This window comes from Pipistrellus hanaki, assembly GCF_964339955.1.
Source record: "Pipistrellus hanaki genome assembly, chromosome: 3".
In the NCBI taxonomy this organism is placed as follows: domain Eukaryota; kingdom Metazoa; phylum Chordata; class Mammalia; order Chiroptera; family Vespertilionidae; genus Pipistrellus; species Pipistrellus hanaki.
The window spans coordinates 101,516,556-101,532,886 of record NC_140505.1 but is presented as its reverse complement, the minus strand read 5'-3'; the positions used below and the strand labels follow the sequence as shown (position 1 = coordinate 101,532,886).

Here is a 16,331-nt window from a genome sequence, read left to right as displayed (position 1 = left end):
GTGGGGGCGGCCAGCTTGTGATGACATGAGGGTGTGAGGGCCATCTAGGCTTTTATTAGTAAATATAGCTGCCTTCACCCTCAGAACCTTGGCAATGGACTTCTCAGCCATCAAACCCTAAAGCAATAAATTTTCTAACTTGACCTCTCTTGAAGTCAAGTCTGTAGGCAATCCAAGGAAGGGTTGTGGTTGGGTTCACCTGAAACTGTAAACTATTGAGGAAACAAAACTGACAGAGTTTGTGAAATAGCCCAACTTCAAAGCGTTCCTTGCAGGTGAGTGAACAGCTCAGATGGAAATCTTTGGGTCTGGCTCGGGGCTGCAGCCACTTCTGAGGGCAGCACCTGTGCTTGGCCCCTCGGGTCTCCAAGGCCAGTCGTCCATCCTGTGTGATTGCATTTCAGCCTCTTCCCCCTTAGACACTTGCCTGCCAGTAGGCACTGCACTTATATGTACAACTTCACTTCTAAAGAGCTTTTGTGTTGCCATAGAAATTAATTGGTTGCTTAGTTAAATAGAAGACTTGCACTGTAAAATAGCAAGAGCTTTTTGATAAGGATCCTGAGGACTTGAAGCCTTCAATGGTAGAGGAGAGAGACTGAAGAGAGAAAGCACAATTATGAATTCCTAGCCAGTGACCGGGCAGCAATTTACCAGCTCCATGTAATCTATAGCGCATACTGCCAAACATGGACAAATGGAATAAAGTCTGAAATATGAAGGATAAAGTTCACTGTTTTAAAGAAATCATCCAGAAACATTTTGGTGATTGCCAGATGGGAGGGGTGGTGGTGAAGGAATAGGTAAAAAAGATGAAGGGATTAAGAAGTACAAGTTGGTTGTTACATACTACCCTGTTTCCCCGAAAATAAGACAGTGTCTTATATTAAAATTTTCTCCCAAAGTTGCGCTAGGTCTTATTTTCAGGGGATGTCTTATCTTTCCATGTGCTAGGTCTTATTTTTGGAGGATGTCTTAACACGGTAGTCATGGGAATGTGAAGTACAGCACAGGGAATACAGTTAGTAATAATCAAATAACTATATATGGTGTCAGATGGGTGCAAAATTTATCAGGATGATCACTTAGTAAGATACGTAATGTCTAATTACTGGGGTGTACATCCAAAACTAATATAATATTATATGGCAATTGTAATTGAAAAATAAAAAATGATTAAAAAAATGATCCTCACCAAAACCAGTTTGGCTCAGTGGATAGAGCATCTGCCTTCGGACTGAAAGGTCCCAGGTTCGATTCCGGTCAAGGGCATGTACCTTGGTTGTGGGCACATCCCCAGTAGGAGGAGTGCAGGAGACAGCTGATTGATGTCTCTCTCTCATCGATGTTTCTAACTCTTTATCCCTCTCCCTTCCTCTGTAAAAAATCAATAAAATATATTAAAAAAAAAGAAAAAAGAAAAGAAGTGGTCCAGAGCCCATCAATTCACTGTGCACATAGCTGGTGCTGAATAAATTCTTGCTGAAATGACTCTGGAAAGGAAATATACCAATCAGTTGAATGTGCATGGGTATTTTTCAAGTGCTGAGGGCAACTTGAAGATAGCACGCTTCAGCATGTAGCTTCAATATCCATTTGTTAATTCTTTATATAAAGTGGCAAGTTAGCCCTACCCAGTTTGGCTCATTGGATAGAGCGTAGGCCTGCGGACTGAAGGGTCCCAGGTTCGATTTCGGTCAAGGGCATGTACCTTGGTTGCGGGCACATCCCCAGCAGGAGGTGTGCAGGAGATAGCTGATTGATGTTTCTCTCTCATCAATGTTTCCAACTCTATCCCTCTCCCTTCCTCTCTGTAAAAAAATAAAAATAAAAATAAAAATAATAAAAAAAAATTTTAAAGTGCCAAGTTAACTTCTGCTCTAAGCACTCAAATATCCAACGAGATAAGTCTGAATTAATGAGGCTTTGCTATATTGTAACATGGAAACTTCAGGCATGATGAGATGGTGACAACCCTTTTGAAGCTGAAATTCAGGTTTGTTAACTTTGAATGTAATTTTAACCACTTAACTGAGTATAGCTTCAAGTTTTGGAGGAACAAAAAAGCAACAGCCCACTTTAGTACACAGAGTGGAAATCAGCTTGCAGTTGCAGCAATGGGATCTGCAGGCTCCATGGCCTCTCAGGCAGAAGAGTGCAGCAGGGACGAGGGAGCACAGGACTGGCCGGCAACCTGAGGGCGCCGCGCAGCAGTTCCGTGAGAAAACGAGCCTCTAACGCTGCCTTCCAACTTTTCCCACAAAACACACCTCTGGGTTTATAAGCACAAGCTTCATTTGCTCCAGAGACGTTGGTGGCAGGTATCTTTGATGGACTGCTTTTTCCCTCTTGGCCCCAGCCCCCAGCCCTCCAAATGAGAAACTGCTTTGGTGATCCAAACAGTGAACTGGCAACATGTTGGTGGCAATGCTGCTACCTCTCAAGCTTTTATGAGATCTGCCCTTTCCCCAGGACTTCAGCTTCACTGTCCAGGTCTGCAAGTTGCCTGTAACCCCCTCTGGGCCTTCTGTTTCCTACACGTTCTGTTTCCATTACTGTAATGTTAAGAGCTACCATGACCCGTAGTTATGTCAGTTTTTCTGTAGTTTACATAGTACAGTAACCAGATCTAAACAAACCTTAGACTAATTAAATAATGATAATGACTAGTTGGAGGAAAAAAGAGGGAGGAAGCATATACTAGCCAACATGTTAGCCTGAAGGGTGACGGGAGACAAGCTCCCTATGTGGTGCACAGGAAGGGCAACACTATTGACCAACTTAAGACCTGACGGGAAGTACGCACAAAGAGAAATGGAAGGGGAAACACTAAATGAGCAGAAACAGACATATTCAGGGGAAGAAAACATAAAGCACAGAGAGCAAAGTAAGCTGAAAGCACAATGTAAGAAAGAAAAAATAAAATAATGTAAATGGACAAAAGAAGAAATTTCAAAAGCAGATAAAACACAGAACCTGCTATTTATACATTTGTCCACATTGTAATGTAATGATAAACTGCAGTTTATCACATCGCTACAAATTGAAAAGAGAAGTCACAAATCTGGGGAAGGTATACGCACCACAGATAATCCATTCAGGGTTAACATCCTGAATAAAAAATTTATATAAGGAAAGTGCAAACAACCTATTAGAAAATGGTCAAACAAGTTATTCATCAAAGAGGATACTAGGATGGCTGGTAAAAATGTGAAAAGACACTAGATTTCACCAGTCATTAGGAAAATGCAAATCAAAACTACAATGAGACGCCATTTCACCCCCTTAATTCTGGTTGATTCTTCTGTGGAGCTAGTGCTGAACAACCACTGCCCTAGAGAAACTCGCCTGGGGGCACAAGGACGCTTAGTTCTCAGTGGTCACAGCAGCATTGCCAATGATGGCAAAAAAAGGGGGGGGGGATATCTGTTCAACTAAAAAACAGTATAAAATTGTCAGTCACTGACTAATATAGCCATGAACATAAACTTGAACAACATATGTATAACAAACATGAATGCTGTTGAAGCAAAATCAGTTAGTTGCTGAACACCACATAAGCATGGCATCACTTTTATAAAAGCATGCACAACAAAACTGTATGTGAAGGCTAAATAGGTGGTATAATTATGAAGAGACACATGGGGACACCAGAAAGAAAGTGAATCCTTTAGAGAAGGACCTTCAATAGTAGTGGCTGTTTCGCTTTGGTCAGTGGGTACATTTATTCATTGTCATTTTCATAACTTTTTGTGTTGGAAAAACTGTTATGAATTTAAAAGAGCGAAAAAGCACAACATGAAGACAACTCTTCTGGGAATTTTACTATGAAATAGCAGAGTCAAGGGAAGGATTTTGGGAAAGAAATATGTTCCTGATATTCTTAACCAAGGATCCCGCTTCCTTGCTTGCACCACAGACAAGACCTCCCCTTTGCAGCGCCAGCACCAGCGGCCCCTCATTTCCCTGACAGCTTTTTGTGTTTTTTTTTTATTAAAGCAGATTCCCTCCCCCCCTCCTTGATTGTGGGCTGTGCAGTGACTTCTGGGGCAGGAGTTAGAGGAAAGAGTAACTTTATTGTGGAGAAACCTGATAAACACAACTGAGGTCAACATCAAACCAAGTCATAAATCATATCGACAGTACATACTAGTAATTCAATCTGACATAAGGGAATGGCACTTTTCTGTGATTTTCCTTCTCCAAACCAGTAACCCCAATCTAATCATGAGAAAAATAAACAAATTCCAGTAGATCGCCTTGTACAACATCCTTGGCCGGTGACATGGCCAAGATCCTCACAAGGAGAAGTCTGACAGAATGGCACAGCCGGCAGGAGCCTGGCTAGAAAGGACTAGTGTGTCCTGGATGGGATCCTGGAACAGAAAATGAATGCCAGGCCGAGGTTCTTCCTCTGGGATAGCCCAGGCTCTGCATATTTAATGTCTTTTAAAAACTGCTACAATTACCTCAAACACCTACCTGACAAGTTTGTTTTCTTCCGCTAAGTGCACGTCCATGACTACAAAAATATCCTAATACATGAAAAGCCAGGGGCTGTCATGACTGATACAACCAGACAGACAACTGAACAACAGGCTGCATGAGGCAACCAGGCCGGCAGGGGGGTTAGTGAAGGACGACAAAACTACTGAACAGCAGGCTGTGTGTGACCAGGCTGGCAGGGGGGAGGTTGGGGGCAACCAGGCCAGTGGGGGGAGGGGCAGTTGGGGGCAACTAAACCAGCAGGCAGAGGTGATTAGGGGTGATCAGGCTGGCAGGCAGAGGTGGTTAGGGAAGAAGGAAGGAAGGAAGGAAGGAAGGAAGGAAGGAAGGAAGGAAGGAAGGAAGGAAGGAAGGAAGGAAGGAAGGAAGGAGGGAAGGAGGGAAGGAGGGAAGGAGGGAAGGAGGGAGGGAAGGAGGGAGGGAAGGAGGGAGGGAAGGAGGGAGGAAAGGAGGAAGGGAAGGAGGGAGGGAGGGAGGGAGGGAAGTAGGCCAATGTTTGGAGATATTGTTTTAGTTTGGAGGATTGAGATGATGAATCTTAAAGCAATAGGACATTCATACTATAGACTGTGGGAGCTAAGACTTAGGGCACCTATGGTATTCAAAATTACAAGATGACCATCAAAGATGGTACTTAAAACTGTGACAGTCATTAGGTAGAAAGTGGTCAGAGCCATAAAACATACAAATATGAAGGCTGGCTGAGGTTCCATCACAAGGAGGGTAATTCTCTTGCAAGTGGAAGTGAAGGTAAACGGGAGCGGTTGTGTTCAAGCTATGCCTTCAGATATAGGGCCGTGTGAGATGCATAGAAGGGAGAGCACTACAGGGAAGGACAGTTGGGGTAGACCCAGGCCTGCAGGGGAGAGCAGTTGGGGGGGGGGGGGGGGAACCAGGCCCACAGGGGAGGGCAGTTAGGGAAAAAGAGGCTGGCAGGGGAGCAGTTAGGCATCAATCTGGCTGGCAGGGGAGTGGTTAGGGGGTGATCAGGCTGGCAGGCAGAAGAGGTTAGGGGCAATCAGGAAGGCAGGCAGGCAAGCAGTTGGGAGCCAACAGTCCCAGATTGTGAGAGGGATGTCCAACTGCCCATTTAGGCCTAGGCCGGTAGACATCCCTCGAGGGGTCCCAGATTGGAGAGGGTGCAGGCTGGGCTGAGGGACACATACCACATACTCCCCTCCCCCATGCATGAATTTCGTGCACAGGGCCTCTAGTGTTATATAATCCATATGTCCAAGATATCATCATTTCAACATGTAGCACTGGTCACAATTAGGCACTCAGTAGCCACCTGTCTAGAGATACTGCACAAGCAAAGCAAGTCACTAGAGATCATATGCCTAGAGCCGTGGTCAGCAAACTGGCTCGTGAGCCACACACTGCTCTTTGGTCCTTGAGTGTGGCGCTTCCACAAAATACCACAGCCTGGGTGAGTTTATTTTGAAGAAGTGGCGTTAGAAGAAGTTTAGGTTTAAAAAATTTGGCTCTCAAAAGAAATCTCAATTGTTGTACTGTTGATATTTGGCTCTGTTGACTAATGAGTTTGCTGTCCACTGGCCTAGAGGAATGAGAACTAGAAGATGGATTTGTGATCCTGAGGTTTAAGCTTGGGATACTGTAATGATAACAAAAATAAGGATCATGAGTTAACATCTGCTGTTCCAGAAAAGATACAATACTGCTATTATGGAATTGATGACTTTTATTTCCATCAAGAATGATCATCATATCATTATTTAAACATACCTGGAAAATCCTGAAATAATTTAAACTGAAGGCACAGAACAAATAGAAATATTTAACTGTTTAAGCTTCAAATGACAAAATTCAAATATTTCAACAGTAACAATAAATTATGAATAAATTTCCATCACCAAATATTATTCTGACCAAAAGCTATATAATCTTTTGTAATAAAACCAAATTAGCTTAAGCTGATTTAAAGATTTCCATAATAAAAATAATATTGAAAAGTATTTCTTCTTTCAGAATACTCATTATAATCACTGAGTTCAATGAAAACTATTTTATATATAATAAAGTAGCAGGTTGGGGTATTTGTTGATGGATGGCCATTCCCCAAGAAATGACTCATTTTTACAAAATGTTTTTAAAAATAGCAAAGTGGGTTACAAAATTCTACTTGGGGAGTAGGAATAAAACTTGTTCCATGTCAATTAGAATATCAAAGCATTTCAATATCAAATTGCTTCCAAAGCCAATCATAACATAACAGTAATATACTGCATGGGGCATTCCACTGTATCTTGGTTACCTGTCAACTACAGTGTGGCTAAGAGGTTGAACAAGTTAGTAATAATTATTCCATTTCTTATTTATTCAAAGGAGATATATTTTAAAAAATCATTATAAAACTAACTGGAATGATTGGTGACATGCTAGAATACAATGAGCACAGCAATGCAATTGCTAAGTTTGAAAACAAAGTGGTCATGCTTCATAATATACTGTAGTTATTTTGAAATACATTCTCTGATCAATACCATTCATTACATAGGTCATTTGTAAATTAGCTCAGATTCTGAACTAGGTTTCTAATGAAACTTTTTTCAAGTATGCACAATATTAATAAGGATATTTTTTATCTTATTCACGCCTTCTTCTGAAGGACAATCATATTGAATAAAGGACAAACATAATGGGCTGGTCATAGCTTTCAAAAACTTCTCAAAAAATATGAAATAGTCTAGTGACCAAAAACTGATAGATATTCACATCTAAAATCTACTATTTCAGGTTTAAAAAAAACAACACAGAATTTTTCACTTTTTAAAAAAATAATTAAGTTCGTAAGTAAAGGAATAATGATGAAAAAGAAGGGTTTCTAAAACACTCAAGAATCTTAATGAATAAAAATTTTAAAAGTGTAGCTTCCCCTACTTAGCTGTGTTGGGTAAATGTGTCTTGAATGGTTTTATCTTTATGATCTAATTGCATAAATCACAAAAACATATCCAGCCAGGTTTATTGACAGAAAGATAATACAAACTCTAAAAAATAATTTTAGCAAAAACTGCTTTAAAATTTTCCTACATGAAACATTCCTTTGGAAATGAATATTTAATGCTTTTGGACTGTTCAAGTATATGCAGCTTTTAATATCTCCAGTACTAAACTATAATTCTCTCTCAAATTCCTGTCACTGGATAATGCTATCTTTTATTCTCTAATATTCTAATAAAGGGATGTTTTTGTTTTTTTTAAAATAAACTTGTGGTGTCAAAATTATTTCTTCATCATCTCTGAGCACTGAGAGATTAAGAAATAAGCCATAAAAATTTATAAACAGTATGAAGTTTTGAAATGTTGGCACCTATGAAAAATGGGAAATGGTTACCATCCAAATTTAAAATCTATCCATTCCTGGCATTGGCAGTAACAGTGATAGCAAATGCTATTGCTCCTGTCTTCACTGGTACCAGTCTTGGGCATGTGTAACTCATTATCTGGTTCAGTCAGTGAAAACAAAGAGCCGCCAGAAGTCCTTGAATCTAGCTGGCTGGGTCACAGTTTTGACTGACTTCATTCATTATTATAGGTCACATTCTGAAAATATGAACTCATAGGATTAGTGGAAGACTGTTTCCAAGAGGAAAGAAATGTGGCTAACTAGAGTTTAACCACTTAAATAACAACAGAAGGACAATCTTAGTGGTTTGGGGCCCTGTATATACTAGCTGTGCTAGTAGCTCCTAACAACTAGAAAGACAAAAAAAAAAAAAAAAAAAAAGGATTTCCTTTATGAAAAACCTATAAAAGAAAGATGTTTGAGTCAAAATCTATTCCAAAATCTATACCAGGCTGCCAGGCCAGCAAATAACTGTCAGAGTGACTTTGTTCCTCTGCTCCTTCAACATGGGAACTAACGCGGAATGGCTCATGCCCACAGTTGACAGGCCGTTCACAGCCACGATCATATCTCCACATCTGGACAAAGACAGACAGAAACAGAAACAGACTGTCATGATTTTCATGGTATTAAAACCATTTAAAAATACGTCTTTATTGATTTGAGAGAGAGAGGAAGGGAGAGGGAGAAACATGGATTACCTGGAGATTTGTTTAGCATAAAAATCAGTTTAACTTAGTAACCATTAATTGTCAATGATTAGAGTGTATTATCTAGTGAGAGAAACATCTGGGGTGAATTTTTAAGTCTATGCTGGTTTTCCATGGCCAATTATCCCTCTGCCACCCTCTCTCCTTTAACCAGTGGGTGATTTCAAGGGCAAGAAGAATAATTTTCATGTAAGCATAAGGCAAAATATAATTAGGCGAATAAATTTATCTTTTATGACTTTTGGTCTTTAGTTTGTAATATGAACATACTATTTTATTGTTAGCTATCTCAACTTCTTTTTGGAAGTAGGTGGAATGCAAATTATGAGCTAACAGACTCGTTCTGGTTAATTTAGCTAAGAGAATGGCTAATTCATTTCCCCCTACTCTTTCCTTGTAAAATAATACTTTCCATTTTATAAAATAATCTGATAAAAGACTTATCTGGAGTGTACCAAACCTGACCAACTTTTCACAATATTATTTTAATGTTACTTTCTATTTGCAAACACTGTAATCTCTCTGTGCTGCTTTTTGTCTACGATGTCAATTTAATTTTTGCGAATTAATTCTTTCATCAAAAACTAGGCACTAAGAACTTATAAATCACCCACCTTCTCTTGGTTTGTATAATCTTTTGATATAATACCTCATTCTTTTCCCTGCACCTGAGTTTTGAAAAAGTAAAGAAGGCTGCACGGAGGCTGAGCAAGTCCTTCCTGCCCAGTGGTGACAACCGGCCAAGGGGATGGTGGGAAAGGCTCTGGAGCCAGGTAGTCTGGGTTTGAGTTGCGTCAACCACTCTCAGCTGTTTGATTGTGGGCACATTTCTTAACCTTTCTAAGCCTTAGTTATCTGGTTTATAAGTGGGAATTACAACACCTCCTAGGCTTAAGAGGATTTGATAATCCAATCAGTCTCAAGCACCCAGCACTGTGCCTGGCACACTGTCAACTATCCCACACTCGTCCATTAAATATTTGTTGAGACCTTACTACATATGCAAGGCACTGCTCTGGCTACCAGGGATGTAACAACAAATATAACGAAATCCCCTCTCCCCCTCCCTGCGTGGAGCTTGCATAAATATATTGTTAGGGAGATGTAAGTGCTGTGGAGAAAAATACAGCAGAGGCATCTAATGACAGGACTAGACCTGAGTGAATTGTGTGGCAAAACTGCTCCGAGCTAGTCACATCATAGTATGTGAAGTGCAATGACTCAGGTTCAGGCCTGTCACCAGATTAACAAAATATACCTATGAGTGGCAAGATTGTCAAGGTAATGCTTTGTCTACATCAGGGTTGGCAATATTTTCCTATAAAGGGCCAGATGGTAAATAAATATTTTAGGCTTCGCCAATCATATGGTCTCTGTCACAACAAATCAACTCTGCCAGTGTAGCTCAGAAGCAGTGACACACAACATGTAAACAAGTGAGCATGGCCATGTTCCTATAAAACTTTATTTACAAAAACAGCTGCATTTGGAGCAGATCCCTGGTCTAGATCATATCGGTCACAACAAACATGAATTACATCAGTAAATAACAAGACTCACTTTAATCTTCCATCATAATAAGCAGGCGTTCCCAAGACAATGGTTTTAATGAAGAAAGGCTGATTGGTGTGGTTCTCTTCATATCCACCAACAATACTAAAGCCCCAACTTCCCAAGTAGCTTCTTCGTAAAACTATATCATGACAGCTATGAAGGGAACTATAAACAAATACAGACACCAATAATCAATTAATGGAGGCAATTACAGCCTGCTCATCTTTGTTATAACTGCACATCATGTCATACTTTCCATCACTGGGAAAAGAAAAAGGGCTACTTTATTTTCTTCTGAATGCATTATTTTGACCACCATTTTCCAGCACAGATGCAGTTCTACGTAGACTTGAATTTCTTTCATTTTTTTCAGTCTTCTCTTCCCAAGTGAATAACACACACACACACACACACACACACACACACACACACAGGATTTAAGTAAACTTGGTTATAAGTTACACCTCCAAACTTGTATAAAATGGTTCTGAACCTATATTTTCTCACTGTACTGTTAACAGGTCCTCCATTCTGATATCCACTGGTACCTTCAAAATTTATATGGTGGTACACTTGGCTGGGTGGGTAGGAGGTTAGAGCATCGGCCTATGGACTGAAGGGTCCCAGGTTTGATTCCTGGTGAAGGGCATGTCTCTGAGTTGCAGGTTCCATCCCTGGTCTTGGCTGGGGCATGTATGGGAGATAACCAACTGATGTTTCTCTCTCTCTTCCCTTCTCCTCCTAGCCCTTCCACTCTCTCTAAAAAAATAAATGGAAAAAATATCAATGTTTGAGGATTAACAAAAACAAAACAAAACAAAAAAAGTGGTATGACTTCAGCACTCAATTGAAAGAAAATGAGTAGAGCAGGTTCCCCCAAAATGTAAGATCACTATCCACCTTTTTAATCTACCCAAGGAATTAGAATTTGCTGTATTTTCCTTTTTCACTTAATATGCTTCCATTTTAAGAGACTCTAATTGACAAAATAGGGGACTCAAATCTGGAAAATAGTAATAAAAATCTCCTATTTCAATTTTGGTGTATGAAATAAACAGATATCTAGTAGCTAAATCATTTGTCATAAAAATATCTCTCTCCACAAGGTCCCTACAGGTCCCCGAGACATGAATTCTATTACAATTTTAGGCCTCTTTGTTGGTTTTATTTTATTGATTTCAGAGAGGAAGGGAGAGGGAGAGGCAGAAACATTAATGATCAGACAGAATCAATGATTGACTGCCTCCAGCATACCACCCCTGGGGATCTGGCCCACAACCTGTGTCTGCACCCTGACCAGGAATTGAACTGTGACCTCCTGGTTCATAGGTGGATAATCACTGCGCACAGTGACCTGGCAGCCTTTTTGTTTGTTTTAAACCAAGAAGACAAGTTAGCAAGTTAGATTGTAAACAAACTAGAGGCCTGGTGCACGAAATTTGTGCACGTGGGGGGGGGGGGGGGAAGGGGTGCTGTCTCTCAGCCCGGCCTGCACCCTCTCCAATCTGGGACTCCTGGAAGGATGTTCTACAGCTAGTTTACAGGAATCAGGCCTAAACTGGCAGATGGACATCCCTCACCCAATCCCGGACTCTTGGCTCCTAAACGCTCGCCTGTCTGCCTGATTGCCCCTGACCACTCTAACTGCCAGCCTGCTTGCCGCGCACCGCCCCCCCCCGCCCTCCGTCAGCCTAATCACCCCCAACTGCCCCTGTGCCAGTGTTCTCACCCCCAACTGCCTCCCCTGCCAGCCTGCTCACCCCAACTGTGCCCCCTGCTGCCCTGCTTGCCCCCACTTTCCCTCCCCATTTGCCTGGGCCCTCCCCCGGTGATCCAGTATCCCAGCCCCACCATTTTATCTTTCTTTTTTTCATCGCCTCCTTGAGCAAAGGCCAGGGTTGGCTGGAAGCAGGTATCTGGGATTTATTTATCTTCTACAATTGAAACTTTGTAGCCTTGGGCAGAGGCCAGGGCTGGCCAGGGTGGATGGGAAGCTTGACTTCCTCCATTGCTGGGGGCAACCCAAGCCTACTGCTTGCTCCAGCTCTGTGGCCACTGCCATCTTTGTTGGGCTAATTTGCATACTCGCTCCTGATTGGCTGTGGGTGTAGGAGAGTGATGGTCAGTTTGCATTTTTCTCTTTTATTAGTGTAATCTACTAATCCAATTGTATAATCTAATCTAATAATATCCTTTTTTTTTTATTGTTCTTTATCTGAAAGTACTTCATAAACCAGAGTACTATACAAATTCTACCCTGTTTCCCCAAAAATAAGACAGTGCCTTATATTAATTTTTTCTCCCAAAGTTGCGCTAGGTCTTATTTTCAGGGGATGTCTTATCTTTCCATGCACTAGGTCTTATTTTCGGAGGATGTTTTATTTTTGGGGAAACACGGTAGTTATTACTAATTTATTCCAAATGAAGCTAGGTAGCCCAGAAATTGGCACATTCTTATCCTTTATTTTTATTTTAAATGAGTAATTTTCATACTTTGTTAAGAATCAAAATGTTTCATCATAGTTCGATTTTAGGATTTTTTTTATATGTTAAGAATCTAAGCTGATTTGGAAACAAAGATAAGAGCACATTCTTCCCACCTCAAGATCAAATTATGCAATAATCACCTGGAGGTCCATGACCAGACCCTAACCAAGTTCAGAACACATTGGCTGGTCAGTCAGTCATGAAGCAGTGAATTCTTTAGAAACGTGGGTAGGAACAGCTATGCTTGAATACCAATCATTGGATTTAAGACTCCTATGCCCAATAAAAATTGAGTTTTATACCCAGCCATTTTAGGAAGAGTTAAAAGCATTAAGAACAAAGGGCTTTTAGAAAGCCTCCTGGGATAAGACAAGGCTCTACACTTTGACCCCATGAACATGAAGTCTAAGCATGTATCAGAATGAACGTTGATAATGACAGCTTTCCTGAGCAAGAGACTGCTTGCCCACGTATGAGCCTTAACAGAAACAGACAAATGGATTTATTAATTTTTATAAATAGATGTCTTTTTAGCTTAGTTCTTATTATTACATTTACCTTTTAAATATAAGCTAAAAAAATGACCATTTATTATAACTTGATTTGATGTTGCTACTTTTATCTAAAATTTACTGGGTTACACACTAATAAAAATTGTAATTATAATCCTATCTACTAAAAGGGTAATATGCAAATTAACCAGCACTCCATCACAAATATGCCAGTGCCCATAGCCAGAAGATGGCAGCACCCAGTCCTCTCAGCCCCACCGGAGTCCCCCAGTCCTGGAGGGGTGGTCACTGAGAGTGGGCATTGCTGTGGCAATGAAGCAAGCGTTCCACCCTGGCCGTGGAGGGCCTCTGTGCAGCAGGCATGGAGCGGTGGGGGGTTGGGGGAATGCTTGCATCGTCACCTCGGCAATGAGGCAAGCATTCCATGCCTGGCCGTGAACGGGCCTCTGGGCTGCAGAGGGCCTCTGGGGAGCGGGCGAAGAGTGGCCAGGCCCCACAGAGAGCTACTGGCACACGAATTCGTGCACAGGGCTACTAGTTACTTTATTAAGCAACAAAAAAAGCTGTCAGTACCTTGGAAGCCCAAGCCACATGACCCAGGATGGGGACCAAGTGGCATCGTACTCGTTCTCACTGAGAGTGCTTGGCTGCGCATCCGTGGCCTGGGTGGCCTCCTCAACAACCTGGACCTCGAGGGCTTTCAGGGCAACAGCAGGGGATGCAGCACTGGCTTTCAGCATAGCAACAGCCTCACTGTGACTTAAATTGGTCAGATCAATGCCATTGATATTCAACAACACATCACCTGTTCAAATGACAAGGCAAAAAAAAAAAAAAAAGAAAAAGAATGAGCTGAGCTACTAAGTGATTATCTCCCTGTAAATTCTTCTACTGGTAAGCTAAGCAACAAAAGCTAGTTTCATGACTCATATGAGATAAGGTAAAAGACCATTTTTTTTTCTTCTTTGTAATTTTTATAATACTGAGAAAAAATTCAACTCATGAAAATCACTCCAGCCCTGGCCGGTTTGGCTCAGTGATAGAGTGTCAGCCTGCGAACCGACAGGTCCCAGGTTCGATTCCTGCAAGGGCATATGCCAGGGTTGTGGGTTTGATCCCCAGTGGGGGATTTTTAGGAGACAGCCAATCCATGATTCTTTCTCTTCATGGATGTTTCTATCTCTCCCTCCCTCTTCCTTTCTCTCTGAAATCAATTATATATATATATATATATTTAAAGTAATTTCATAATATATAGGGAAAAGTGTGGCTTGAGGAACTGTGATTCCATTGGAAGTCAAAAGTCAAAATCCTTGACCCTGGCATGTCATAGGTTTAGCTGAGTACAGGCCCTTGCACATTCAGTTCTCTTCTTTGAGCTTCAATGATTTCTACTGTTCTTTCTAATTCAAAAATTATTTGACACTTAGACATGAATTTTTAATATTCTATGTTTACACAGTTTTATACATAAAGACAGCCCTACACAGTTCACTCAGTGCACACATATCAGAATATGTAGAGAGTATATTCTTGGGCCTACACAAAGAAATGAAACTAGTGATTTGAACATCTTTTCCTTGAGGGAGAAAAAAAAGTATTTGTTCCTCTGTCAAATAATATGATAAAAAGGGCAGTGGGGATTAAATAAAAGGCTAGGAAGAAAAAGATTATTTCTGTAGGAGGCACACATACTTGTATCAAGAAACCTATATAAAAACTCCTCTCCCAATTCATCTATTATTCAGATTGTTAAAGCAAAACATTTTCATTGTAGAAAATTTAGAAAACATAACAAATAATAAAAAGGAAATAAAATTACCCCCAATTCTATAACTGGACAAATACCTGTAAAAAATAGCAGCCTTCTAAAGAGATTATTCATATAACATTCAATTTATTCTAATTTCAACTTTATGGTTTTTAGTATAGTCACAGAGACCCCTCATTTTAAGATCAACTCCCAAAAGACATGTACCCATTAACAGTCTCTTTTCTTCCCCCAGGCCTAAGTAATCACTAATCTACTTTCTATCTCTATGGATCTTCCCACCTGGGCATGTCATATAAATGGAACCACATGTGGTCTTTTGTGATTGGCTTCTTCTTTCCATGAGCATAATGTTTTCAAAGTTCACCTATACTGTAGCTTGTGCCAATGCTTCATTCCTCATTAGAGCCAAATAACATTCTATTGTATGGATATACCATATTATGTTAATCCATTTGTTAACTAACAGATATTTGGGTTGCTTCTACTTTTTGGTTATTTTGAAAAATTCTGCTATGAAACTTTATGTACAAGTTTTTGTGTGGTCACATATTTCCATTTGTTTAGGAACAGAATTGTTATAGATCAGATGGTAACACTATGATTAACTTTTTGAGGAATTATTAAACTCTTATCTAAAACATTTGCACCAATTTACATTTCCACAGGCAATATCTGAAGATTCCAATTTTTCCACATCCTTGCCAATGTTTGCTATTGCTTTTTTTTAAAATTATATTTATCCTTGTGAGTGTGAAGTGGCTTTGATTTGCATTTCCCTAATAACTAATGACATTGTGCATATCCTTTGGAGAAATGTCTATTCAGATCCTTTGCTCGTTTTTCAATTGGGTTATTTACACTTTTATGTATTGAGTTGTAAGAGTTCTTTAGTACTATAGATACAATCATCAGATATACAATTTACAAATATTTTCTCCCATTCTGTGGGTTATCTTTTTACTTTCTTGGTGGTGTGGGTCCATTATCAAATTTGCAATTTTGATGAAGTCGTTTATCTATTTTGTCATTGTTGCTTGTGTTTTTGGTATCATATCTAAGAAAACCACCACCTAGTCCAAGGTCATGAGTTTTTCTCTGAATGTTGTAGACCTTACATTTAGGTATTGGGTCCATAATAAGTTAATTTTTGTATGTGGCTTGAGGTAGGAATCAAACCTCACTCTTGAAAAAAAATAGCTTTTAAGACTCACTTTTCCACATGAATAAACCAAGTGTACGAAGAATGCTGTTTTCACCACTACCACCCCCACGTACACAAATAATATAGTATTGATGCGGAATGTGAACTTTCGTGTTAATCCCTAAACCCACTACATTTTTAAAGTTTGTCTTTGCTCCACATCCCCTGTGAACCCGTCCCACTTTATTTTAAGCAACATTTGTATTTTGGAGATGGT

General features: G+C 40.2%; 1 protein-coding gene across 4 annotated transcripts in view; it reads right to left on the bottom strand.

Moving 5' to 3' along the window:
• Positions 1-4,890: 4,890 nt before the first annotated feature.
• The window catches only part of LNX2 (ligand of numb-protein X 2), a 61,864-nt gene continuing 50,423 nt past the window's right edge, over positions 4,891-16,331 (bottom strand). For all 4 annotated transcript variants that reach the window (XM_084878688.1, XM_084878687.1, XM_084878686.1 and 1 more), the window contains 3 exons: positions 13,713-13,944; positions 10,147-10,305; positions 4,891-8,454 (listed from right to left, as the gene is read on the bottom strand). In XM_084878688.1, coding sequence (XP_084734814.1) covers positions 8,319-8,454; positions 10,147-10,305; positions 13,713-13,944 — 527 coding nt within the window. In that variant the 3' untranslated portion in view covers positions 4,891-8,318. The remainder of the gene's footprint in view (positions 8,455-10,146; positions 10,306-13,712; positions 13,945-16,331) is intronic.